Source organism: Protopterus annectens, chromosome 10.part0 (genome assembly GCF_019279795.1).
Source record: "Protopterus annectens isolate FY-2018-M chromosome 10.part0, PAN1.0, whole genome shotgun sequence".
NCBI lineage: Eukaryota > Metazoa > Chordata > Ceratodontiformes > Protopteridae > Protopterus > Protopterus annectens.
Window position 1 is genome coordinate 1,008,307,464 of NC_056744.1, and position 26,543 is coordinate 1,008,334,006.

A 26,543-nucleotide genomic window follows, 5' to 3' on the forward strand; every position below is an offset into this window, starting at 1 on the left:
TGAAAGGAAAGCTTTATAAGAGGGTAGTGAGACCAGCTATGTTATATCAGTTAGAGATGGTGGCATTGACAAAAAGGCAGGAGACAGAGCTGGAGGTGGCAGGGTTAAAGATGTTGAGATTTGCACTGGGTGTGATAACTATGGACAGGATTAAGAATAAGCATATTAGAGGGTCAGCTCAGGTTGGACGGTTTGGAGACAAAACCAGAGAGTCAAGATTGCGTTGGTTTGGACATGTGCTGAGGATGGATGCTGGGTATATTGGGAAAAGGATGTTAAGAATGGAGCTGCCAGGTAAGAGGAAAAGAGGAAGGCCTAAGATAAAGTTTATGGATGTGGTGAGAGGACATGCAGGTGGTTGGTGTGACAGAGCAAGATGTGGAGGACAGGAAGAAATGGAAACAGATGATCCACTGTGGTGATCTCTAACGGGAACAGCCGAAAGAAGAAGTTGTTTCCTTAAATCTACTGCTATCAGAGATGCATAGTTTCATTAGTTAAATTTGTAAGGGGGCTGTTGTCTCCCTTGACCCCTCCTGCTGTCTTAAAGGAAGACAGTGTGGTGTTAAGGGGAAGAAAAGCCCCTTTTGCAAATGAAAAAAAAAAAAAAAAAAGAAAAATGTCACAGTCTTTTAATTGTTTAGTGCAATTTGTTAAGTAGGTTACAATTAAAACACTAAAACCAGCTTAAGCACTGAAGTTTTAAGTTTCAAAGTTGCTTTTTCGGCTACTGACCCGACCTGAGTGTACTCAACCATGTGTGGCCCCTGATATTTACCTTTAAAAGCATGATTCAGAGCTGTGATGGTGCTCTCTTGGAACAATCAGTCAACTATTCATCAACGTGCTGGAGCTAAGCAATTAATGGCAGCATCAAACATATACTGCTCAACAAATGCCAGCAATAAACAAGATGCTAGTAGGATAAATTACCTCCTACAATTTATACATCCTTTGCTACACTGGTGGTTTTTATCTTACTTCAAACTAAATTAAGTCAAAAGAAAACCTTTACTTTCATTGTCACCCAGTAAACATTTTTGTTCCCTATGTCTGCTTTAATAAGCAATATTCACTTTAGTTCTTCTGCCTGGAACATTTTTCTGCATTTGCCTCCTACCTGTGAGTGATTCATCTGAGTGGTGTTTCTTGTTGCTGATTTTCTGCTTCTTACTCTGCATGTAATGTTCTACTTGCTTTTTTTATGCAAATCAACAGCAGTATACAAGCAAGCATTATCCTACAGGAACCAAGGCCAGGAGTGAAGAAAACTGTCATTTGTCCACCCTCTCCTCTCACGGTGCTCCATCAGAAAACTTTCATGCACAACCACAAAAGATGCACATTTCTGTGATGTTTAATTATCTATGCTATAAGCATTCAAACAACAGAACAAATATATATCTTCCTGTAAATCTGAATTTTAAAGTGGCATGAAACAAATCACAAGTATGACTGTCCGGGTCTGAACTGTCCGCAAACAGCTAAAGTTAACTTTGAGTATATGTCTACCTGTTTGAGCCAATATTCATTTTCCCCTGGAGAACACTCTGCTTTGGCTTGTAAGCATCCCCCCCACACACACACACACAAACTCACTCATCTTCCATTTTCTCTCTTATTCCCTTCTGTTAGCAAATAGTATCCATAACTGATCAATACTGTGTGTGTGTTAATTTAAACTGAGACCACAGTAGCCTACTGATACAAGGTTATCCTGTTTTTCCACCTGAGAAATGGTTAAAAAATGACTTACAGTTTTCAGAGCAGTCCTTAGTCAATTGTGATTGTTTCTTAAACACAAACTTGTCTTTGCTTTGGCTCATTAGCAGCAGTACAAAGAACTGCCTGCTCACACCCTTTTTCTCCCCTCCCCCTTCCCTGTTTATTACCTTAAGACAATCCCAAAGTTAATAGATATTACCTGTGGCAGGCACCATTTTTAAAACTACAACCACCCTTGTCACTATCATATGTTCATTTATCAGTTAACTCTGTTAAATGAATGTTTCCAGCCCCCTCATAAGAGCAACTAACAGGGTCTCTACCCGTTTCGCTCCCCACCCTGCCCCCTATTCCCACCCGCCCCCAGTGGTCGCACCTTTGTTACACTCACAAACCCCACCCATCTTTCCAATGGCCAACTACAGCGCTAACCTGAGACTACCTCCTCCACCTTCCCAATACTGTCACACCTCCTCAACTAACATGTACAATCATACCTTACCTATGCTCACTGCATGCACTCTCCTTGCATATCTTACATCTTACCAAAGCTCCATCATTCCCCCACTCAACCACTACCACTGTACTACTACTCACACCACCACTCATGTCTCACCCTCACTCAGCTCCCCTCCCACCAACTCAAGAACCATCCCTATGCACCCCCACATATTCTACCAACTATATTACTCAAATATAAAGCATCCCTACAACTTAACATAGTAACCCTCCTACCATACCTATTACCCAGAGAGCACAATCATAAAGTTTCCCTTATAAACAAACACATTCAAAAACTGAGAAAACGAATAACCTCATGCATATCAAAACTAGCCCAAAGTGGAGACATCCACCCCAACCCTGGCCCTACCATCTCCAACCCCAATCCTCATAAATCAGACTAGAAACCTCAACTTCTCCCATATTACAGCTAATAGAAAGCCAAGTGACCTCCTCCTACTAAGCCTAAATATTAAAAGTATATCTAACAAAGTCCATGAACTCCATGCCACCATAGACTTGTACTCCCCAGATATAGTCACCCTGACAGAAACCTGGCTAAAACCTCACATTACCAGTGAGCAAATACTCCCTACAGGTTACGGCATACTAAGAGTAGACCGACTAAACAAGAAATGAGGTGGTGTAGCTATAATATTTAAACAGCATCTAAACATCCAGATCTTAGAATAATCAGCTCCACAAATAGGCAATGAAGAAATAATATATACCAACCTCAAAATAAACCAAAACAAAACCATCAACATAATTGGATGCTACTTCCCACCTAGCCAAAACATCCCTCCGCTAGAAAAACCTCCTCAGCTGGTCTACCCACCATCTCCCCCAAGAAACTATCATTTTAGGTGATTTCAATATTGACTGGCAATCCTGTTCTGGCAACCATCCAACCCATCATGTAAACCTTCATGGCTTCACCCAACTAGTCCAGTCGCCAACCAGGATAAATAAAAACTCCAGCAAGCACACTACCCTGGGTTGTATTCTAGTCAGTAAGAGCCCCCAGTCATATATAACAGGCTGCTTATCAGATAGCCTCAGTGATCACTCCCCAACATTCCTACTCAGAAAATACCTATACCAAGCTAAACCTGTCATCTACCGTCAAATACGTAAAAAACTAAACTTTAACCCACTCACATTCATCTCATCCCTCAAAGAATGTAACTGGTATCCTCTAAAGTACCTTAGTCTTGATGACGCAGTTGAATTTTTTAATACTACCTTCCTGAGCATCCTTAATTACCATGCCCCATAAGACTTTCCAGAAACAAAGCACAACCCCCCCCCATGGCTACAGAAAACCACTAAATCAGAAATGAAAAACAGGGACAGAGCAAGGGAGCACTGGCGCAAAACCAAAACCTCCTCAACTAGACAGAAATTCCTAGAACTACGCAATAGAGTCAAAAAGCTAATAAAACAGGACAAATTCCAATGCTACCAGTCTGCCCTAGACTCCTCACAACACAGCCCCAAATAATTCTGGTGCTCCATAAACTCCATCCTCCACCCAGGTAAAGTCAGTACCCCTCCTCCTAACATCCCTTACTCCTCAGAAAATATTGCTACCTCATTCAACACACACTTCACCCAAACCATACTATCACTAGCTAAACAACACAACCCCCTCCTCCAACCCACACCTTCAACTAGTAATCTCCCCACTGCCTTCTCTTTTTCTCCTGTACCTACCTCCAACATAAAAAAACTCTTAACTAAACTTAAACCCACCAAATTAGCAGCAGACAACCTCCCAAGTGAATACCTACAATTCGCAGCTGATGCTCTGGCCTACCCAGTATCCATCTTGATTAACCGATCTTTGTCAGAAAGTTATGTTCCCACACTTTGGAAAGTATCACATATAATTTCCCTCCACAAAGGCAGACCCTCCACGGAACTAACCAATTACCGCCCCATAGCTATTCTCTCTCCACTCTCCAAAATACTAGAGAGATGCATACACTCTCAGGTCTCAGACTACCTCCTTACTAACAACCTCCTTTCCAGTACTCAGCATGGTTTCCGACCAAACCATAGCACCACCACTGCCTTACTCTCCTTTACTAACACTATCTTTCAGCATAAAAACAATGGCTCTCTCTCCTCTGCTACTTTCCTAGACCTATCTAAAGCATTTGACATGGACCCACACAAACAACTTATCTCTGTCCTCAATAACCTATCCTTCTCTCAGTCACCAACTGGTTTCAGAGTTACCTGTCTGACAGCCAACAATCCGTTGTATGGCAGAATGACACATCAACTACCTGTCTCCATAGGGGTTCCCCAAGGATCCATCCTTGGACCCCTACTCTTCTCTGTTTACACCAATAATCTAGCCTCTGCCACCAAACATGGCACACTCATACAATACACAGATGACTCAACCATTATCTGCTCAGCCCAGTCCCTACCCAAACTGAAAAAAGTCACACAAGAAGCCTTTTCCTCTGCTGAAACTTGGTTATCCAATGCCCAATTAATACTCAACCCAAACAAAACTAAACTACTCATCTTCCAACCCACCAAACATACTCAAAAACAACTCTCACTTTACATCACAGCAAAAGACAACACCACTATATACCCAACTGAACACACCAAATTGCTAGGAGTAGAAATAGGCAATAAACTTAAATTTGACATTCACATATCCATGACCATAAAAAAGTCCACAAAAAACTAGGAACATTATACAGAAATAAGCAACTTCTCACCAAAGCAGCAAAGATTTCAATAGCAAATTCCCACCTTATCTCCACCCTACTTTATGCCTCTCCAATATATACCAACCTAAGGCAATGTGATCTAAACAAGCTAGAGACCTGCTACAACAAAATCGCCAAATTCGCAACGGGGGCATCCTACCGTAGTCACCACTGTCTCTCACTTGCTGAACTGGGCTGGCTTGAACTCCCTCACCTCCTTCAGTGGTATCAACTCTCACTCGCCCACAAACTAGTAAACCATCCACTAAATGTCCCATCCCTCCAGAATCTACTCCAACCCTATCGCACCACCAGACCACTAAGATCCAGCAACAAAAATCACTTGCAGATCACTAAAGCCAATAATTCTGCTGGTGAAGCACTATTCTCTTGCGCCATAGCCAAATTATGGAACTCCTATCCACCCACAATTACCTCCGTACCATCATGCACCCACTTCAAAACTTTACTAAAAGTGCACCTAAAAACATGCTGGCTATGCCCTTGCAACTCCCACTCTAATATCACCCACCCCATCCAGCCACTACCTTTCTTTCCACTCCACTAACTACCTTGATTATAGCAAGCTCAGATTGCTCATAAGCCTAGTACTTATTATACAGCAGGAACTTCTTATTGTAACATTTGTTAATGTCTGTTATGTACTTCACAGATAAAGATTCTAGTTGTCTACTGATGTACTATGTTCTTCATCTGTAAATATGTTGTAAGTAATTGCTATGTTAAACTGTTAATCGCTATGTAATCCAATGTAACTACTGTCTGTTTATTTTAACTGTGGAGCTTTTCTCCCCGGGCCTCCGCTGAAAATGGACCTACGTCCAGTCGGACACTCCCGGTCAACAAATGTAAATAAATAAATAAAAAGTATGACTAAAATAAGCAGCTTTCCACTGTTGTGGCCCACATCATGCTTTCACTCTAGCTTAAAATTTTCCCCTCCTTGCCTCCATTGCCTGTCAATTATCAGCTCCCTCTTGGCCAATTAGCCCATTCCCTCTTCCATCACTGGAGACAAAAGTTGTTCAGGAAGGCTTTCATCATTTAGGAAGCTATCAGTTCTGCATCCCTAACCTTTTGCTCACACAAAGTGACAGCCTATGGATGAGGTGTATGTATACACAAAAGTGTATTGAATTTAAGCAAAATACCCAAACATCAACAATGCAAATGTTGTCACACTACTTAACATGTGAAGAGCACTAACCCTGGCACATGCAAAATTAAACATACAAAAATCACAAAAAAATGTTTTTTTGCAGGGAGTAAGCCCCTCTGCATCCCACACTCCCTGTTAATTATAAACACTAACTCTCAGATCACACAATATCGGAAAAAAGGGCATATTCCTCAACCCAGAGAACTGTGCAGTCATGTACACCTGACAACCTTCTGCTTAGTCGACCAAATTTGGCAGACTTAAAAGATGTCGACCAAAGCTAGTTTCAACAATATTCACTCTCTCCCTATACACACACATTTTATATACATATATATATATATATATATACATATATATATATATATATATATATATATACACATACATATATATATACATATATATATATATATATATATATATATATATATATATATATATATATATATATATACACACACACATACATATATATGTTACACACACACACACACACACACACACACACACACACACACACACACACACACACACACACCTATACACAAGTACACATGCATGTGGGTACATTACGTATACATGTGTGGAGTACAAGAAGGCTAGCTTTCATAAATTTCTGGCTTGTAATAAATCTTGAGGAATGCACTGTGACTCTATGAAGTACACAAAATAAACACTATGCAGAAAGTCTGCATCCTTTAGTACTGTGGCAGTGATATCAGTGGGCCTTAAACTTTTAGTCTCCCTGAGATATTTTCCATTTACCAGTCTAATACTGCATAAAGTGGCTGTAAGAAAAATGTCATATTTATGTAAATATGCAAATATTAGGATGATGTGATGAAATTAATTAGAAATTTAGGAAGAGAATCCTACAGAAAAGGAATAATATCAAGGGAAAAATAAAACAGGTAAGACATACAAACATATATATGCAAAACACCCTCCAAAAAAAACTAGTTTAACTCACCCTGATTTATCTGGGCAGACAAATATAGGTGCAGGAAGTCGACTTCTGCCACTGACAAACCTTAAGAAACGACTACGATCCTCTAGAAGAAAATAATGTTTAAAAGGAATGTTTCAAGCATAAATAAGCAAATGAAAAGCATAGGGCAGTTCTCAAAATAATCAGAAATCTGACATTCCAAACTATGCACAACGTGACTCAAATATCTGGACATGTTTGCAGAAATGAGGCAAAAATGAATTGCTGGACACTATTAACAAACATCACACATTTTATCAGCTCATATTTGTTAAACAGTCACAATGACTTTGGAATATTAAAGCACTTTGTGGAACTGTTTTACTGTGATAAGACTGAGGAAGTAAATTATGGGGAATGTTTCTACTATATGACAATTGTAGTTTACTTTGTGATGGAAAATTCAGTCCAATGAAGCCTACACCAGTGGCACAGATGGACACAGTCCTGTCTACTACTCAAGCAGTCCCAGTTCGATTAGTGGTTCAGGTGTTTGAAGGCAGCAAGGAGGACAGGCATGACCATTAAGAGGTACGGAGAGATGATGATCATCCCAGCTAACCTGCACCACTGTTTTGCTCACACAATCTCTGCTGGAAGTCAGGGGATTGTCAGAAAGCCAGTGCAGTTAAGATGCTGGCATCATTAATGCCCTTAACAGTAGCCCTGGTGGTGCACATGAAGGAGTAGGCATATGGGGACAAAAAGGTATAAGTGGTCCTTGAGGTGATACAACTGCTCATGTAACCACTAGGGGATGAGTTATGCCACTACAGTAAAAATATTCTCATAACTGGTATGCTGGTGAGGGAATAAGCAACCTTGATTTCTAACTTATAATGGTTCCCTCAGACAGCTGTTGTTCCTGTGGATCTGGGAAGTTCTGCCCATTGGGGAATGAATGGGCATTCAGTACGGGAAGGCTTGAATGTCAGTCAGGTGGGTTGGCAGGCAGAAGGAAAAGTATTTAAAAAAATCGGTATGCAGAGAACTCAGATTGAGAAATCACCGCCCGATAGCAGAATGTCAGCTTGGGTTTTTACGAAATGGACTAGAGTTGTGACCAAAAGCAGAATCAAAACATTTCCTCTGGGAAGAGTGGAAAGTACAGTTGTGTACACTTACCATAAATGTAAATATTCGAGTGTATTCACTGTTGCAGTCATCACCTGTGGGTTATCCCTGCTGTGGTAGCCCTCAGTCGGCCTGAATACGAGAGTCAATGTTTTTGTGCACCGGCTGCCATCGCCTGTAGTCTGAAGTCAGGTCGTCAGTGCTATAAAGCAAGGCAGCCGACGTCATTACATCAGTTTTTCTTGCCCTAACCCGTCAGAAGAACAAGGGAAAAGAAAGAGAAGTGGTCCTGGTGGCTAATGGCCACCTTGGGAAGCTTGTGTCCCTCTAGGGGAAGATGTTAAGTGGGGGATGGAGGGAGGGAAACCAAGACTGCAACAGTGAATACACTCGAACATCTACATTTATGGCAAGTGTACACAGCTATACTATGTTCTTCGTGTTTCACTGTTGCAGTCATCACCTGTGGGAGGATTCCCAAAGCTGAGGAAAAGGGTGGAAGGATAGGTAGAGTCCTAGGTATGGGACAGCAGGCCCTGCAGAACTGCAGAGGCAAACCCCCTAGACTTCGAAAAGAGGGGTAGGTGGTAATGCTTTGTAAAGGTATGGACAGAGGTCCAGGTGGCCACTTCCAAGATGTCCCTGGTAGGTACTCCTCTGAGGAAGGTAGTGGAAGTGGAGGTTGCCCTAGTGGAGTGGGTACGGATAGACTTAGGGATGAGATTCCCATGTAGTCTATAGCAAAAATGGATACAGTGTGAAATCCATTTGGAAATGGTTTGTTTGGAGATGGGCTTCCCCTCTGCCCCTGGGACAAAGCTTACAAGAACCTTGTCTGTTTTTCTGAGTGGCTTAGTACGGACCAGATAGTATCAGAGTTGTCTGTGCAGGTCTAGTGAGTGTAGAATTCTTTTCCCCTTGTTTTGAGGGTTTGGAAAGAAGGTGGGAAGGTGTATGGCCTGGTTAAAGGTCACAGCAGACACCACATTGGGCATAAAGGAGGGGTTAGTCCTCAGGGAGACCCTGTCTGCATGGAAAATTATGAAAGGCTCGACAGCCATGAGAGCTTGAAGTTCCGAGACTCTTATAGCTGTGGTGATAGCTAGTAGGAAGGCAGTCTTCCAAGAAAGGTATTTCAATTCTGCTGAAGCGGCAGGTTCAAAAGGAGGCAAGGTTAGTTTTTTTAACACATAATTCAGGTCCCAGGGTGGCATCGGAGGCCTTCTGGGAGGCCTGATATTAGAAGCCCCTCTGAGGAATTGCTTAATCAAAGGAGGAGAGAAGAGGGGTGGGTCTGAATCATAACGGGCAGCGATGGCTGAGGCATGGATTTTAATAGAGGAGAAAGAGGCGCCACTATTGAGCAACTCTGCTAGGTAATCCAGAATGAGAGGGATGGAAAGTTGGGAGGTACTGCCCTCTTTTGATTGTTTCCAGGAACAGAATCTTTTCCATTTTCCTGCATAGGATTTTCTTGTGCTGGGCCTTCTAGTCTCTGTGATGATGTCCAGGACCGGTTTGCTTAACAGGGACTTATTGTTAGTTTTTAGTGTATATGCCATGCTGAGAGTTTGAGAGTCTGTTGGTCTGGGTACAGTACCTTCCCCCTCTCCGGGTTCAAGAGGTCTGACATCAGGGGAAGCAGCTTTGGGGGCTGTAAGGTCAGACTGCGTAATAAGGGGTACCAATGCTGTCTGGGCCAGTCTGGAGCAATGAGGATGGCCTTTGGTCTCTCCTCTCTTAATTTGATCAGAACCTTGGGAATAAGGGGCAGAGGAGGGAATGCGTACACAAAGAGGGAGCTCCAGGGGAAGGTCAAGGCATCCACCTTCCATGCTAGGAGATGATACTCCATGGTACAGAACTTGTGCAGTTGGTGGCTGAGGTGCAAGGCAAAGAGGTCCACTTCTTGGGTCCCCCACTTCTGGGTGATTTGCAGAAAGACTTCTCTGTGGCGCTGCCATTCATGGGGGTCCAGTAAGTTTCTGCTTAGGTGGTCCGCTAGTGTGTTGTTTATCCCGGTAAGTATTGGGCAATTAGGTGTAGCCCCATTGAGGTGGCTGTAAGCCAGAGACTCATGGCTAACCTGCACATGTGGTAAGATTGGGTGCCCTCCTGCAACTTGATGTACCACATAACTGTGGTGTTTGTTTTTACAAGAAGGACCCCTGGCCTCAGATGGGGTTGGAAGAAGGTCAGAGCCTTTTGCACTGCTATCATTTCTTTCTGGTTGATGTGCAAGTGAAGTTGCTGGGCATTCCAAAGGTCTTGGGTACACCTGCCTGCTAGGTGAGCACCCCAAGTAATGTCTGAGGCATCGGTGGTGATGGTCTGGCCAGAGGGTTGGAAGATGAAGGGAAGACTCTTGCTCATGGCACAAGCCCCTCTCCACCAGAGAAATTCAGCCCTTATACAAGGGATCAGAGGGAGAGTGATCTCTAGGGACAGAGTGCTGACACCAAAGGTTCTTTAAGTAGCACTAAAGTTTTCTCATGTGAAGCCTAGAGAGAGGGATGAGAAGGATGCAAGATGCCATGTATCCCAGGGCTTGCAGGAACTTCCTCGCAGTGAGGTGGCTTCTGGAAGCCAGCTGGGTGAAGTAGAGAGCCAGGAAGCTCTGCTTTTCTGGGGATAGGAAGGGAAGGCCATTTGGGTTGCTGTATCTAGCACAGCTCCCCAGAAAACAATTTTTCTGGTGGGGTTTTGCTTTGATTTTTTTTTCTCGTTGATGGTGAACCCTACGGAAGTAAGGAGTGATTTGACAAAAAGAAGGTCCTGGAGCAACTTTTCTTTGCACTCTGCCTGAATGAGGCAGTCGTCCAGGTAAGGGTAAATCTGTATATTTCTCTGTCTGCAGAATGCTATAGCCGGGGCCAAGCATTTGGTGAATACTCTGGGAGCAGTAGATAGCCAAAGGGCAGTGCAGAGAACTGAAAGTGTTGACAGCCTGCTCTGAAGTGCAGGAATTTTCTTTAAGATTCCCTGATAGGGATGTGGAGGTAGGCATCTTTTAGGTCCGGTGTCACAAGCTAGGCATTTTGTGTGAGCATAGGCAGGAGCTGCTGCAAGGTTAGCATTTTAAATCTGGGGACCAGCAAGGATGGGGCTCCAAGTGCCCTCTTCTTTTGGAACAAGGAATAGTCTGGAGTAAAAACCTTTTCTTGTTTGATCTGGAAGGACAGGTTCTACTGCCCTCTGGGTTGTTAGAGTTTGGACCTAATTCAATGGCTCTGCCCACTGGTTTGGGGAAAGAACTGGGTACCCTCTTGGAATAGGGAGTTTGCTGAAGGAGAACTTGTATCCCTGAGAAATGATTTTTAAAACCCATTGGTCCTTGGTTATAGAGACCCAATTGTCCTTGAAGAGGGTGAGCCTTCCTCCTAGGTTTTTGATGAGTGAAAGGAGGGCAGATGGGGGAGGGCGAGTCATTGTGAGTGCTTGCCATAAAAGCTTAGCTTAGAATTCCCTGCCTTAGAGACAGAAGTGGTCCATTGTTTGCTTCTTTGCTGGCCCTGGGATAGGGGCCTGGATGGCCTGTTCCTGCGGGGCTTACCTTGGCTCTGTCTGCTAGGTGCAGGGAAGGCCCAGTGCTTAGAGGGAAAGTTCCTGCTGCATCTCAGAGGTTGAACTTGAAAGAAATCTTTTACTGTTTGCATATATTTTGTTTGGTCTTCCATCTTTTTAAGTACCTCTTCTGATTTTTCTCCAAACAGGCGTTCCTTATCTAGGGATGCATCAATAAGTTTAGACTTGACAGTCAGGGAGAGGTTGTTCCTTCAGACATGCATGCCTTCTAATAACAGATCTTGTCACTGCTGCCCTGCTAGAGGCTGCTAGGGCATTGTATCCACACTGTAATGAGTGCTTGGCCACTTGACTACAACTTACACTAGTAATTCTGCCAGCTCTTTTGAGTTGTCACCGTCAGCAGAGGTAGCAATCTTCCGTTTTAATTGTTTCAAAGTGTGTTTTTGATATTTTAACATATGGAACTGACAATTGAGTGCTCTGATAGCTAAGGTTGCAACCCCATTTGTCCAGAGCTCTGGAGTCTTTGTCCGAAGGAAGAGGATTCTTGGCAGAACTATTCTTAGCTCCTCTGGGTCCCTGTGTAGTGACCTTAGGGTCTGCAGCAGGATTCCTGTACAGGTATTTGTGAGAATCTGGTACTCTGTAGTACCGGTCAGGTTTAGTTGGGGCAGGAGGCAGGGCATCAGAGGTTAAGCTGGACTCATGGAAAACATCATCCACCACTTCCAAAATAGGTGGGATGATCAGGGGTCTGTGCTGGGGCAGGTCCATAAACTCTCTAAGTTGTTTCTTTGACTGTGAGAAGTCTTGAGATTCCCATTGAAAATGTTCCCTGAGGGAGTGAAGGGTTTACCCAAAGGAGAGGTCCTCCAAAGGGGAGGCAGAAGGGATGGATTCCTCTGCATCTGAATCCTCAAACAGTCAATGGGATGTTGTTCCTATTCAAAAGCATAATAATCAGATTCCTCAGACTCTTGGTCTGTCAATTTCTGGAGAAGGATGCCTTTTCCTTTTAGGAGTGGGGGCCTGAGAACCTCGGATAAGGGAGATGAGATCCTCCACCATTTTAAGTATTTGAGCTTGGAGTGGGGGAGCAGTAGCAAGATGGTGGCTAGAAGCAGATTTCCTACGAGTGGCCTGGATTCTAGGCCTGACAGAATCCGTCGATCTCTGAGAAACGGTAATCAGATGCAAAGACGTCGTTTTTTGTCTGGAATCGGTAGTGCCAAAGGCCTCCTTGGAAGTTGGTGCCTGCGTCATGGCTCCGGTACCAACCGAGGCAGAGACAGCCAAAGGCTCGGAAGACGAAGAGGATTTCTGTGGCATACTGGAGTCCGAAAAGGCCTCAACAGAGGCCTGCGTATAAAGCGAGTCGGGCATCAGGGGCTGTGAAAGCGCCTCAATGAATTCTGGAGAAGTGACGACTTGCTTAGTGGAAGCGTCGTCAGAAGGCTTAGCCTTGTGTGGCCTATCTCTATCTTTATCGCTATGCTTTTTCAGAATGTCAGCAGACTGTTTGCTGATGGACGCCATATCGGAATTCAAAGATGGAAGACAAAAATAATTGTCTACAAAAAGACCTATGCGGCGAATGGTTCTCGCATTAAAGAGGGCACAGAACCGGGAACGAGGGACATAGTGGTCTGGGCCTAAACAAGTGATGCAGTAAGAATGGAAGTCTCTGTGTGGGATCTGCTTTTCACAGGCAAGACAACTGTTAACTTTTTCGGACATCGGTTAGAGCAAGAAAAAAGGGTCCCCAATGGGGTACTTAGCTTTAGAAGTTTTCAGCTGAAATTCAACTTCTGGTAGCGATGACCGGTACTCGTGTGAACTGCTTCTGCTACGGGTTCCACGGCAAGAAAGACTGATGTAATGATCTTGGCCGCCTTGCTTTATAGCGCTAACGAACTGACGTCAGACTACAGGTGACGGCAGTCGGCGCACAAAAACATTGACTCGGTATTCCAGCCGACCGAGGGCTACCACAGCAGGGATTACCCACAGGTGATGACTGCAACAGTGAAACACTGAGAACATCATACTACTACATCAATGTTTATTCTACACAAGGCTGAGATAAAAGGTGATTAATAACCTGGCTGTCTGAGGTGGGTGCTGCTAAGTATGCACATTTATAAACCTCTGCAGCAAATGCTTGCCTGCAAGGAGAGAGAGAGGAATGATGAGACAGCCTCCTTGTTTATTTGTGTGTGTGTGTGTGTGTGTGTGTGTGTGTGTGTGTGTGTCCGCATGTTTGCGTGCTGGGATACATGCTTCACCTCAAATCCATGAGGGAAACAGAGGTAAGACAAAAGGCATCTGCCTAAATAAATAACATATATTTACAAAATGTAATGTAAACAGCTGCAATACTACTGATGGTTCTTACTAGAATAAACGCTATACTGACCAAGCAAATCAAGCTCTGCGTTTACAGTATTAAATTATACATTTCATTAACTTGTTCAGCTAAACTTTACTCTCATTTCTTGCATTTATCTGCCATCCCCCATAATTAATGGGATTAACTAAAGTGTTAATATGAATAAGGTAACTACTTTTTGCTTACCGTTGGTGAAATTTGTAAGGGCTTCCCACAAGTACTGCAAACGACTATCGGACTGTTCAAGGTCTTCATATCGTGCTACCATGAGTAAATAAAATAAAGTTAAATTCATTTAACAACTACATTATGTTCTACACTTTATTCTCACATCAGAACTCACCTACGATTTATTTGGTCTCCAAAGCTTCTGTTTCTCATGGCACAGACCTCAGAAACTGAGATCCAGTCATAATGCTGTTACATTATTTTGGCAGCTGTTCATCCCTGGTGCCTGCCAGTCATCAGACCTCTCTCAATCAATCTGCCCGGTCATTCTCTATCACCAGGGGCACAGGTTGGTCAGGCGGGACCACTATTAAAACAGTGCATCAGGTGTGATTCAGATTTTTCTATTATCTATATGTGCCTTGCAGAAATGTTTTTTTGCAAGAGGGAAGGGGGCATGTAATGGGTTGACCTCACTGGTTATCTCTCATTTCTGCAGCGAGTATTGCCAGGAAGCAGCACTGCTCCCTCATCCTCAAGCATGGATGGTGGTTTCCCTGGTCTCCACCAGTGAAACCACAGTCCCCATTTATTCACTGAGTGCTCACAACAGGTCCCTCCCTCAAGGAGAAGGTGAGCAGGTCAGAACCCCTCACTCCTCTTCTGATTCCTACAGTACCCGGGCCACTAACTGAACCCTGTTCATCTAGGTTGCAATCCATTGCTCTGCACCACACATCGAAGTCTGAACTGCTATTACTGCACAGAACTCTAATTATACAAAAAAAAAAAAAAAACACAGTCTCCATGCCTACAGCAGTTTACATAAATGCATTTATTTTTTAATCCTGTCTGCTACTGGCTTCATTATGCTTATTATATTGTGACTCTAATTTTGTTTTATCATATCTGACAAGGAACCAATCCACCCTTCCACCTCAGCCAAGTCACTCTGAAATCACATTTAAATTCTAACTTTAAATGCAACTGTTCTACATTCTTCCATCAGCCACTTCAATATGATTAACAACATTTCTATCTTTACTCTCTTCTATGCCTATCTTTAGGACTACAGCAAGCATATTAATGGCCTACACAGAGAGATATGGAAAACCTGTATGGCCTGATGGCACTAGACCAAGTCATTTAACTGAGCTGCAGTTGACATAAATTTGAGTACCAACCTGGGAAAACTGAGGATCATCAAGTGGGAGGGAGGCATTCATGTGAAAATCATCTTACATCCTTATGAGGACAGCAACAGTACTTGACAGACGTCTGTCTTGTATACTCCTAGTTTCCTGCAAACTGCTTTGTGCTCCACAGACAGAAATGACTCCCATGCATACATGGTGTTTGACATAAAAGCAGTGCACATACATGCTTGCAGAATGATGTAACATTTTATACGAATACTCTTCTGATGTAGCATGAAGAGTTTTTCTCTAAGTTACCTTGGACTTTTGCTTCTAAATGATAATGAACAGGAAAATAAGTAGAGGGTAGGGATCTGCCCAATGACCAGAAGTTGGTGTGACATCCAATGGCAAAAGAAAAAAAAAAAAGAAAGAAACCTAAATAAGAAGTTATGTACTAAGCAGGACGTTCCATCTGTGCTGTCCATTTTAATTTATTCTCAACATATGGGTTTGTTTCACAATGCTCCTTTCCCTGTTACCTCAGATCAAGTTTGTAAAAAGACAGAGTGACAGAAACCCAAAAACTTTCATAGAGTCTATTCCTAGAATCACATAATAACAATAACTGAGTCAAGGATAAATGAAATGAACAAAACAGATGGAACATTATAGTGAGTACATATCTTGGGATAAAGTCCCCAGCTACTTTAGGCCTTGGGTGGACTTAAAGGATATTCCTGCGCATCATAGAACCAAAAGATGCCCTTCCCCATAAGATCAAAACTGATCTGTAATGAGTAATAAATGTATGAGGAGTAGCTCAAGTTGTTGCGCACAAATATCATCCATAGAAGATCTAGATTGAAAAAACTCCTGAAGTATCATCTGTTCTTGTAGAATGAGCCTTTAAAGGCCTAGCCCTAGGCAAAATAATTTTGCTTTTATTATAGATAAAAGAAATGCAATCTTTGAGCCATCTGGCTAGCATCATTTTGCTCACTGGTTGACCAAGTCTTGTGATGAAAATGACACAAATAGTTGGTAAGATTGTCTTATATTCTCAGTTCTGTGTAAACAGAAGTGCAATTGTCTGTGAACATTCAATAAACGTAAGCAGTGTTCACCTTTGTTAGCAAAATTGGGAAAAAATACTGGTAAATTAATAATCTGACTAATACTGGTCTCTTAACACTAACTTAGGCAAAAAGGAAGGATTGCTTCTTAGTGACACTATCTTGGTGGAAAATCATATAAGGGAAGTCTACATGAGAAGGCTTGTATTTCTGAAATCTTATGGCAGACATTATTGCTACTAAAAATATAGTTTTCTAGGATAAAAACTTTAGATCACATTCAGCTGAAGGTTCAAAAAGAGACTGAACAATGGTTTGTAACTTTTCAGATCCCAAGGTGGAGAAGGATCTTTGTAAGGTGGTTTTATCATTACCGTTCTTTTCATGAAGGCTTTGTAAAGTTCATGAGAAGCCATGGAGGAGTCTTTAAAACCATTATGGAAATTAGAATAACTAATTGAACTTTGATGGTAGAATGGGAAGCATCTGCCTTGAAAAGTGTAGCTAAAAATTCTAAGATTTTTATCAATGAGTGCTGATAAGGGATCAGTATTGTCGTCATGAGCCCAAAAGGTAAACCTCTTCCATTTACTAGCAAATAGTTTGTGGGTAGCTGGCTTATGACAGGCTAAGAGTACCTGATGTGCTGGGAAGGAGAGAGAGGGATGCCTGGCTATTAATGTAACTGGAGAAACCAAGCTGTCAGCTTGAGGTTTACAATGTTCAGATGGATTAATCCCCCTGGTTGAGCTGGCTCCAGAATCCAAGGCTGTTGAATCAGAAAAGGCCAAAGAAAGGGGAACCATATTTGTCAAGGCCAATAACAGTGCAATGAAAATTACTTTGCTCTTCAACCCGATTGCTTTCTGTACAAATTTTGGGAAATGGGGGAAACGCATAAAGTAGTTCGGGGGGGGGGGGCAAATGTGGAGAACAGCATCTCTCGGTGACTCCCCCAGAGGGGGGATCACGGCAAAGTAGTTGCTGCACTTGCTGCTTAGGGGAGAGGTGAACAAGTCACAGAAAGGTTGGCCCCACTGAGAGAAAATCCTTTCCATTTGAATCACAATTGTTCCTGAAGGAACAGCAGTCTGACAGGCTTGCAAAGCACTGCCATTACCTCCAGTACATTGATATGCAAGTTGGCCTCTGTGGGGAACTAATTGCCTTGGACAGTCCTACCCAGATAATGCTCCCATACCCCATCTAGGAGGCATCTGTGGTCACTATGGCATGGGGTTCTGACAGAACAAAGGGACAGTCTAGAAGAATCTCTTCAGAATGCATCCACCAAGCTAGATCCTTTTGCAATGATTGGTGATCAAAATCAGGTCTGACATGGGTTGGTGTAACACTGACCACTGGGATGCTATTAACTACTGTAGTATCCTTATGTGGAATCTTGCTAAAGGGACTTGAGTTATAGCTGCAGCCACGGAGCTTAGTGCCTGAAGGACTAGGCAAGCGGTTACTTTTCTGCTGCTGATTAGTTTCTGTACCTGAACTCTGATTTTCTGCAATCTTACAGAGGGAAGAGAAGCTATGGAAGTTTGAGCATTTAGAAGGGCTCCTCTAAACAATAAAATTCAGAGTTGGGGTTAATTTAGATTGTTCGTAATTTGCAGTTATTTCCAGGTAAGAGCACACATGGAGTACATGGTCTCTTGATTCTATCAATCGATACTGGGTCGAGGTGTTAATGATGTGCCAGTCGCTTAGATATGGATACACTCAGAATCCCTGCAGTCTCAAGTGAGCTGCTACTACTGCCATTACACTTGGTGAACACTCTAGGGGCTGTGGTGAGACTAAAGGGCAGAACTCTGAACTGAAAGTAATTTACTCTCAAATGGAAGCGGAGGAATCTTCTGGATCATTTGTCCACTTTTATATGCTAATAGGCATCCTGAAGATCTACTGAGCACATTCAATCATCTTTTTCCAAAAACCGAAGAATGGAGAGCACTGTGACCATCCGGAAATTGGTTTGGTGAACTCATTTTTCAGTACACTTGATCCAAAAATTGGTCCCCAGTCCCCTGTCTTCTTTGGCACTAAAAAGAATCTTGAGTAAATTCCAGACTCTCTGGTCTGGTGGGATTTCTTGGAAGACTCTTTTTCTAGCAGTTTCTGGATTTCTAGAACTGCTTGTTCCCTCTGACTGGGTGGAATGTCAGGGATTTTCTTGCATATGGGAAGAGGGGAAGGAATTGTATCACCTCTGGATATAATTCTCTACACCCAAGCATCTGCTGTTATTTGTAGCCAGGCATTTTGGTGCAGGGGATAAGTGTCCCCAAACTGCCTTCAGAGGAAGACAATCGAGCCTCCTTTCAGGAGTGCCGGTAGGGTTTACCAGAGAAAGAATCTCTGAAACCCTGACTTTGCAGGCCACCTCTGTCATGGGGGGGGGGGGGGGCGTCTTCCACTGAAGTCCCCCCCCCCGCCCCCTGAGGGGACTACTTTCACATATGTCCTGAAAAAGCCCTTGGGACTTTTTGAACCAAATTTTTCCACTGCTTCTCTGATTTCTGGAGAATGGTCGTTGAGAAGTGGAAAAACATATGCCCACCATAGCAAGGGTCTATCCATCTTTCTCATACCTGGTTAAAGTTTCTCTAACCTTTGGACCAAACAGGGAAGATCCATCAAAGGGTGCATTGACAAATGAAGACTTAAATGGCTCCGCAAAATCACACAGGGGCATCCGGGCTTGTCTCCTAACAGCAACGCCTGAACCTGCTCCTCTAGTGCTCTTTTGGCTGCATTAGTTATGAGCGTCATGGACAAATTGGCCACAGAGTCCACGATAGCCAGCTGGAAAGCCACTTTCTCTTGCACATCCTCAGAAATGGTTCCTGCGAGGGTATCCAATAACTCCTTGATCAGCTCCCTTTGAAGTCTGGTTAAGTTTGCCAAGTAATTCAAGGACCTTCCAACAAAAGTCGATAGACCTGCTTCTCCAACCTATCCATCGCCCGAGACTGTCTATTGGGTGGATGGATAGAGGAACTCTTTTTAGCAGTTTCCTTTTTTGTGGCTGCTGCCATGATCATGGCATTAAAAGCTAGCCCCTCAGCCCAGAATTGTGTCTTCAGAGGCAGACAGAATTTTGTCATGTCTCCTGGAGATTGGTTCTATGCAATCAGGGGCCTTCCACTTCCTGCTGAGACATCAACTTGAATAAGCTCATCAGCGGGTGGAGTAACCCAAGAGGTAGATGGTCAAGTGCCAAAAGCCTGCAGGTACACTAACTCTTTGGTACTATGCCTGTTGGTTCTGAAGAAACTGTAGGAACTGAAGATTTTAGCTTTTTTGAAGCTCTAAAAGCTCTTATCAGGGCTCTCAGCACAGCCACGCTAACTGGAGTGGAGACACGCTTAAAGTCCATTTTTATGGAAGGATCCAAGTTCCATCGCAAAACTAAGATCCACCAACCAGCCCTTATCAGGGCTCAGGGCTCACTACTGTGCATCTCTACCCAGCGGATAGGAAGCCAGCAGCCTTTATCAGGGCTACTAATATCCAACAAAAACGTGGAATAAAACCGGTTATCTAAACTATTTAGGGTAGCACAAGGTCTTCGAAGTATAAAGTTGTTACAGGTACTGACTACTATAACAGCCAGAGCGTTATTGTCTACTTAAGAATTTATGTCCAAGGAAAAAGAGGATGCATCTGTGTGGTCACCAGATACTCAAAAAAGACTGTCACATGGCTTGCCTTTTTTTGTTTAAGGGAAGAACACAACACATAACCTTGTTCAATCTGTTCATCTTTTACTTCTACAACCTTAAGAAGCAGGTGCAGTACCTTTTTATTATAATTGCTGTCAATGTCGGTACTCTGTTGGGGGCTAGCTTCTTAGAAGCTTGCAGTTTGTCTTATCCCTTAACCCTTACGGGACAAGTGGAATCCTACTAATCTGCTGATTCATCATTTGTGGTAATTATTACATTTAGAGAACCAAAAGTTAAAAACTGTTACTGGTAGACTAATGGGACCAGGGTTCCACTTTCTTGGAGATTCCCCAGCCAGTCCCCAGGAACAGAAAGGTATCCAGTGAGGTTTCAGTTTCTATTACAGCTTCCTTAGTTCCTCAGCCCTCAGTGCGTGGCTCCTCTGTGGTCATTTTGGAGCCATCAGATTGCTTGTCAGCTTGTCTTGACTCCTCTGGCACTGCTCTTCATGAAGCTGGTAAGAGCAGACAGGCAGACATGTCCTCCAATGTTGCTCGTACATCTGCCTTGGCCAGTTGAGAACCACTCTTTCCAGCATCAGAGGGGGGAGCGGATATTATTCCCTTACAAGGCCCACACTGAGGACTTGGGCCTCCCATGGTGATGACCATATATCTGAGAGCTCCTTTTCAACAGAAGCTCACAGGAAAATTACATACTGAAGCATATTTCCACTTCTGTATCACCCTCAGCAAAGGGAGTGAAAGATAATTTAATAAGCTTTTGGCAAAGGCAAAACAAAGTGTTTTAGTCATTACAATACAATATTCCCAGCAATCTAAAAGAAAATTTAAAAGGTTGCCCTCCCCATCAGAATCCGATTTAGGGCCTGAGGTACAAATGCAGTTATGTAAGTAAACTTATAACAGTAGACTTTCAAATGACTGCTGTAATAGCCCAAGATATAATAGCCAGCCAGCTTCCAAAACTTCAGGGCATATTCCATATGCTCAAACCATTAGGCAGCTCGAGCTGAGTTGCCTCAAAAGACAGGTTTGAGCACCAAGCCCTTCACAGCTTTCACTTCCATTGAGAGAGTGAGGCTGAGCCCTGACAGAACACAGCTAGCAGTAAAAATATACACACATATATACATACACATATATACAGACCCTGACAAAACAACATGCTCAAAAAAACAAGGAGGATTGAAGGAGGGGCTTCTGCAACACTGATCATTCGAACATCTACTGTAACGGTAAGTTTACTTACACAACAGTAGTACTGCTCATAATTATCACAGCTGCAGTAGCCTTAGCTATAGGAGTAGATTACCCTACCTAGGAATGGTCCTAGAAATGCCTGATTTAGACCTAGATGAAGAATCAAGCTTGTAGTGCTTTGTAAAAGTATGTACAGAGGACCAAATTGCTGCTTCTGGAATGCTAACCTTTCCAAAAACCACAGATGAAGCCAAGGCCCTGCTACAATGAGCCTTGAACTTGCCTGGAATAGTTTTGTTGAGATGAGAATAACAAAAGGTAATAGGAAATAGTCTGCTTAGACACAGATTGCCTCCTCGTTTACCTTCACATGAAATGAACAACTGATCAAAAGATATGAAAGATTCTGTTCTGCCAAGACAGTGCCCAAGTTGTTTTTGGACATCCAAGGTATAGAATATACTTCCTACCTCATTTTTGGGTTCAGTTAAGAAAACAGATAGTTTGGCTTGAATTAAACTCTGATACCACTTTAGGTATTAGAAGGATTAGTTCTCAAACTAACCCTATCTCTGTGGAAAATGGGACAGGGTTGGCTCACCATAAGAGCACACAGCTCAGATATTTTTCTTGCAGAGGTCAGACAGAGCAAGAAGTAAAACTATTTTCCACGTTAAGAACCTCAAGTCAATCTGATCAGCTGGTTGAAATTGAGCAACTGTTAGCTTCTCTAGCACAAAATTAAGATCCCGAGGAGGAGCCATCGGGTTTTCTTGAAGGTCTCTTATGCAAAACACATTACAAAAACATTTTCACATGAGAATGCATTGAAAGAGAGGGATCCATGGGCAGACATGACAACATGGCTGATAAATGAACCTTGAAGGAGCAGTAAGAAAGGCCATAGGATGGTAACTCACAAATATTGTAAAAACAGAGAAACACTAACCCTGACTAAATGCTGCTTATGCTGTTAGCAGCAACTAGAAAACATTCTTCATTTGTTAATACATGATTTTCTAGTAGCACGCTTTCTTGTCCTCATTAGCACCTGCTGCACATCCTCAGAGAAAAGGTGCCTAAAGGGAATTAAGACCCTATCATTCAGGCAGTCTGTTGAAGTTGATTGGAGTTGTGGTGTATCAAACACCCCTGTTCTTGTGTGAATGGGTCCATTCTGTGAGAAAGTTTGTGGTAATTGCCCCTGACCAATTCCGAATGGCGGGAGAACCACTGTTGCCTAAACCAGATGGAAGTCCCTACAATGATCTTGAGGCATTCCATTTGAATCTTCAGAAGTACCCTGGATATCAGTGGAAAGGGTGGAAAAGCACCTGTCTTCCAGGCATTCTTGCATGGAGTCCTGGAGTAGAATTTTGTATGCTTACTGTTCAGACAGGAGACAAAGCAGTCTACTTGACGAACTCCCACAGATGGATCAAATCTTGGAAGATCCCCATGATACAGTTTCCATTCGTGAGCACCTGCCTTTGCCTGCACAGGTAGTCTGCCACACAGTTTTGCTCTGACAGGATGTAGGATACCTGTAGCATAAGACTGTTCTGTAAAGCTATATCCCAAGCTAACATCGCTAGTTCACAAATGGGTAAGACCTAGTTCCCTCTTGCTTGTTGATGGACCACATTACACAAAACTTGAAGTGGTCCAGGGGGCCAAAAATGATTCACAGTGTGGAGTGCCTTGATTAGAGCAAGCATGTATTTTATATTTATGTGCTTGCACCTATCCTTGGTGTCCCAAAGCACCTTGCACTTTTATCCCTCCTGAAACTTCTCCCCAAGCAAAGTCTGAAGCATTTGTGGTGACTGGCTGCTTTGCAGCAGGGAGAAGAGAAGGGGAGAGTTAGACTTAGGGATATTTGCTGTCCCCACCTATAGACATCTCTCTTGATAAATACTAGAACCGACATTTGAAAAGACAAGGGGTATTACTTCTGGGACTAAAGAGACTTCAGAGACCACTGTATCTTCCTCAAGTGGAACTTTGCTGGGAGTGCCATGAGACCCAAAATTCTGACAAATTTCATTGCAGAGACCAAAACCTGATTGGGAAACCATAGAAATAGATATAGATCTACTTACTCATGTGGAAGAAAAGCTCTTTGAATTAAGGTATCTAGCAGACACCACAGGGACACAATCCTGTGTGATGGAGTCAAAAAAGACTTTTGAATGTTCTCTTGGAATCACATCTTGTATAAGAATGCTCTCACTCAAGACAGCTTCCAGATACTTTGAAAAAGACTCTGCAAAAATAAGCAAGTCATCTAAATATGAAAAAACGTGGATACCCTGTGGCCTGCAGTGAGCTGTAACGGAAGCTAGACACTTTGTGAATATTCTTGGTGTAGCGAATAGTCCACAGGGTAAAACAAAGAAATGACAATGTGATCTAGGCACACAAAACTTTAACACCTGAAATCTGGATGAATAGGAATGTGATAAGCATCTTTTAAATGCAGTTTTACCAGAAAACTTAAATGAGAAAGAAGAGATAAAAGGATGTGTGAGGTGACAGCATTTTGATCTTGAGCACTGTCACAAACTGGTTTAGCAAAGAAAGATTCGGAACTGGTCTCTAGTAATTTCTTTCTTTGGTGCAAAAAAACTTCCTTGAACAAAAACCTTTCTGAAATTGGTGAGGAGGAACTATCCCTCTTACTCTCTGTAACAACATATATTAAAAGACAGAGGGAAATAGAAAATCTGGTCTGGTGGATGAGGAATTACCCCCTGAAAATGAGGAATTTCCTCTCACTGTCATCTGTAACCTTGAAGAATGATCTTCAGAACCCATTTTTCTGAAACTATCTACTGCCAAAGAGAGAAGTGGAGATTCAGACATTCTGGAAAGGAAAAGGGACTGTGGGGGTGGTCATTCTGACTTGTTAGACTGTCCTTAGGTTGGGGGGGGGTCCTACCTTCTTTTTGGAAACCCTCTTCCCATCTCTTAAATGTCTGTTTGCCAGCATTTTGCCGAGTCTGTTTATGTTGCACAAGGGGTAACATAATATTTTGAAAAACGAGGGCTGAAAATTTTCAAAGATTCCTTGCATCAACTCACCCCTCTCATCACACTTTGTGATAACCTCCTCAGCAATGGTACCTAAAACTAAATCTCTATGAAACGGAGAATTTAAAATCTCACTTTTTTTTCATATTTTCTAGCAGGAACTGAGAACACAGCCAGGAAAACCTATGCAAAACTGCATCAGTGGTCATATCAAGTCATACATACACTTTCAAATAATAAGTTCTGGCCTGTGAAACTGAAGAAACAAATCCATTTAAAGAAGATTTTTCCTCACAAGAAGAAACTGCAGATGACACATTCCTCATACTTCACAATTAAGTGAGGATAAACTTTAACGTATGAGCCTGACAATTCAAAATTCTGAAAAATCAAAGCTGCAGAAACATAACACCTTTTCCAGTACTTAAAGTACTTTCACATCCTTGTCAAAAAGTACAGGATTGGTATTAACTGTTTAGCAGCATTAGGATTAACTAAAGCTATAGCTGCTGGGTCAGGTTTGGGAAGAGTGCTGAGGAACTTTGTATAATCTGATTTTTAAAGGCAGCAAGCTAACTACCAGGAAAACTGCAGGCAATGCACATATGTCCTCCATTGCTGACAGTACTGGGGGAATGCGTGAAGGCTTTAGAGGGACTGAGAAACCCCAGTATTCTCCTACTGAAACCACTGGCACATTCTGGAAATAGTCTCAGAGAAAGAGGAACCTCCACAGAGTGGCTGCAGATGCTACACCAGAAGACTCATGGTAAAAAATGAGTGGTCTGAGGAATCATCTTTGGCTACAGAAGAGTCATCCACCTGCAGAAAAGAAACTGCTAGTCTGCTGCGGTGGCAAAAGTTGTTTGATTAACATTCTCTTTTTGTGGCTGGAATAAGGACCGACCATGAGATTGGTGGTTTGTTTCATGGTCAAGCTGCAAATGATGCCATTTTTCCCCACGGAAAACAAGCAGCACAAGCAGGTAAAAATTTAGAGTAGTAAAAAAGCAGTCACTTTTTCCCTAATAAAAATACAACAAAAAGCACTTAAATACACTTTTCCAGCCCCCAAAATTAAAACAAACACTATTTCCCAGAGAAAAAATGGTTTTCAACTGTTTTTACCAACTTTTAAACTGACGGGAAAAATGTGCATTTAAAAGTACAGCTAAGTGTCTGGACAGTCTGTTAAAGCACAAAATCTGAGAATCTGTTGTAAATGCCTAGCCTTGGATCAGCTAACAAAGGTAGCCTTTGGTTTACTGCCTGTGCTACCACTACAAAGGTATACTAAAAGGAATTACATGTTCCAGAAGCTGTGAACTCAAATTTCACAGATTGTTACCTGTTACCTGCATTGTGAATGTGTTGTGATATAATCTGACAAATGGCGAGCTACATGTTTAAACATAATTCAATGAGCTATTCAAATATAACATCATACTGTTTGCTTGTATAATTATTAGATTTAAACATATATATACTTCCTTCCTGTTAACATATATGTAGGTTCAGGGTCATTCAAATAATGAATTGCTGTACATGCAGTCTGAGTTGACAATGCAGCTCTTTGACCTCAGGAAGAGTCTTTACAGTCTCTTTTTGCCACCACACCATGCATCATAGGCAACACTTTCTAATACAAGACAATACAATTTTGTAACTAACAACAAACTAGGGAATGTGTGACAAACATTTATGCTCGGTTTTGTTCTCATAAGCTGCAATAATTTAAGCATGCAAACTTCTAAGAAAAGGGAGACATGAACTCCCATCAGCTAAGGGTGAGCAAATGTTAATAGTCAGGCATCCATCTAGTGGACATTCTGCCTGCAGTAAAAAATCAAATGTAAACAATGTCAATTGGCAATGAAAGTCTCTCACATAAAACTGAAAAACTGGCCGTCAGCTTTGTGAGTGGCAGCGTGTATGAAAGCATACAGCATATTCAGGGTCACCAAATATAGATATACTGCATCAATAAAGGAAGTAGTACTTAAATAGTGTCAAGATTCAAAACTTTTGGTTTCGATAAACATGTTCAAGTTAATGAAATGCGCCTCCACCAGGAGAAATCTCGAATAAACTCCCTTTCATTGTA

The 26,543-nt window shown here is 42.4% G+C and overlaps 1 protein-coding gene across 1 annotated transcript in view; it reads right to left on the reverse strand.

The window, feature by feature from the left end:
* Positions 1-26,543, reverse strand: part of HECTD3 (HECT domain E3 ubiquitin protein ligase 3) — a 1,089,315-nt gene that overhangs the window by 125,287 nt on the left and 937,485 nt on the right. The window contains exons 19-20 of the mRNA XM_044085764.1: positions 14,310-14,384; positions 7,115-7,196 (exon numbers count right to left, since the gene is read on the reverse strand). Of these exons, the coding sequence (XP_043941699.1) occupies positions 7,115-7,196; positions 14,310-14,384 (157 nt within the window). The remainder of the gene's footprint in view (positions 1-7,114; positions 7,197-14,309; positions 14,385-26,543) is intronic.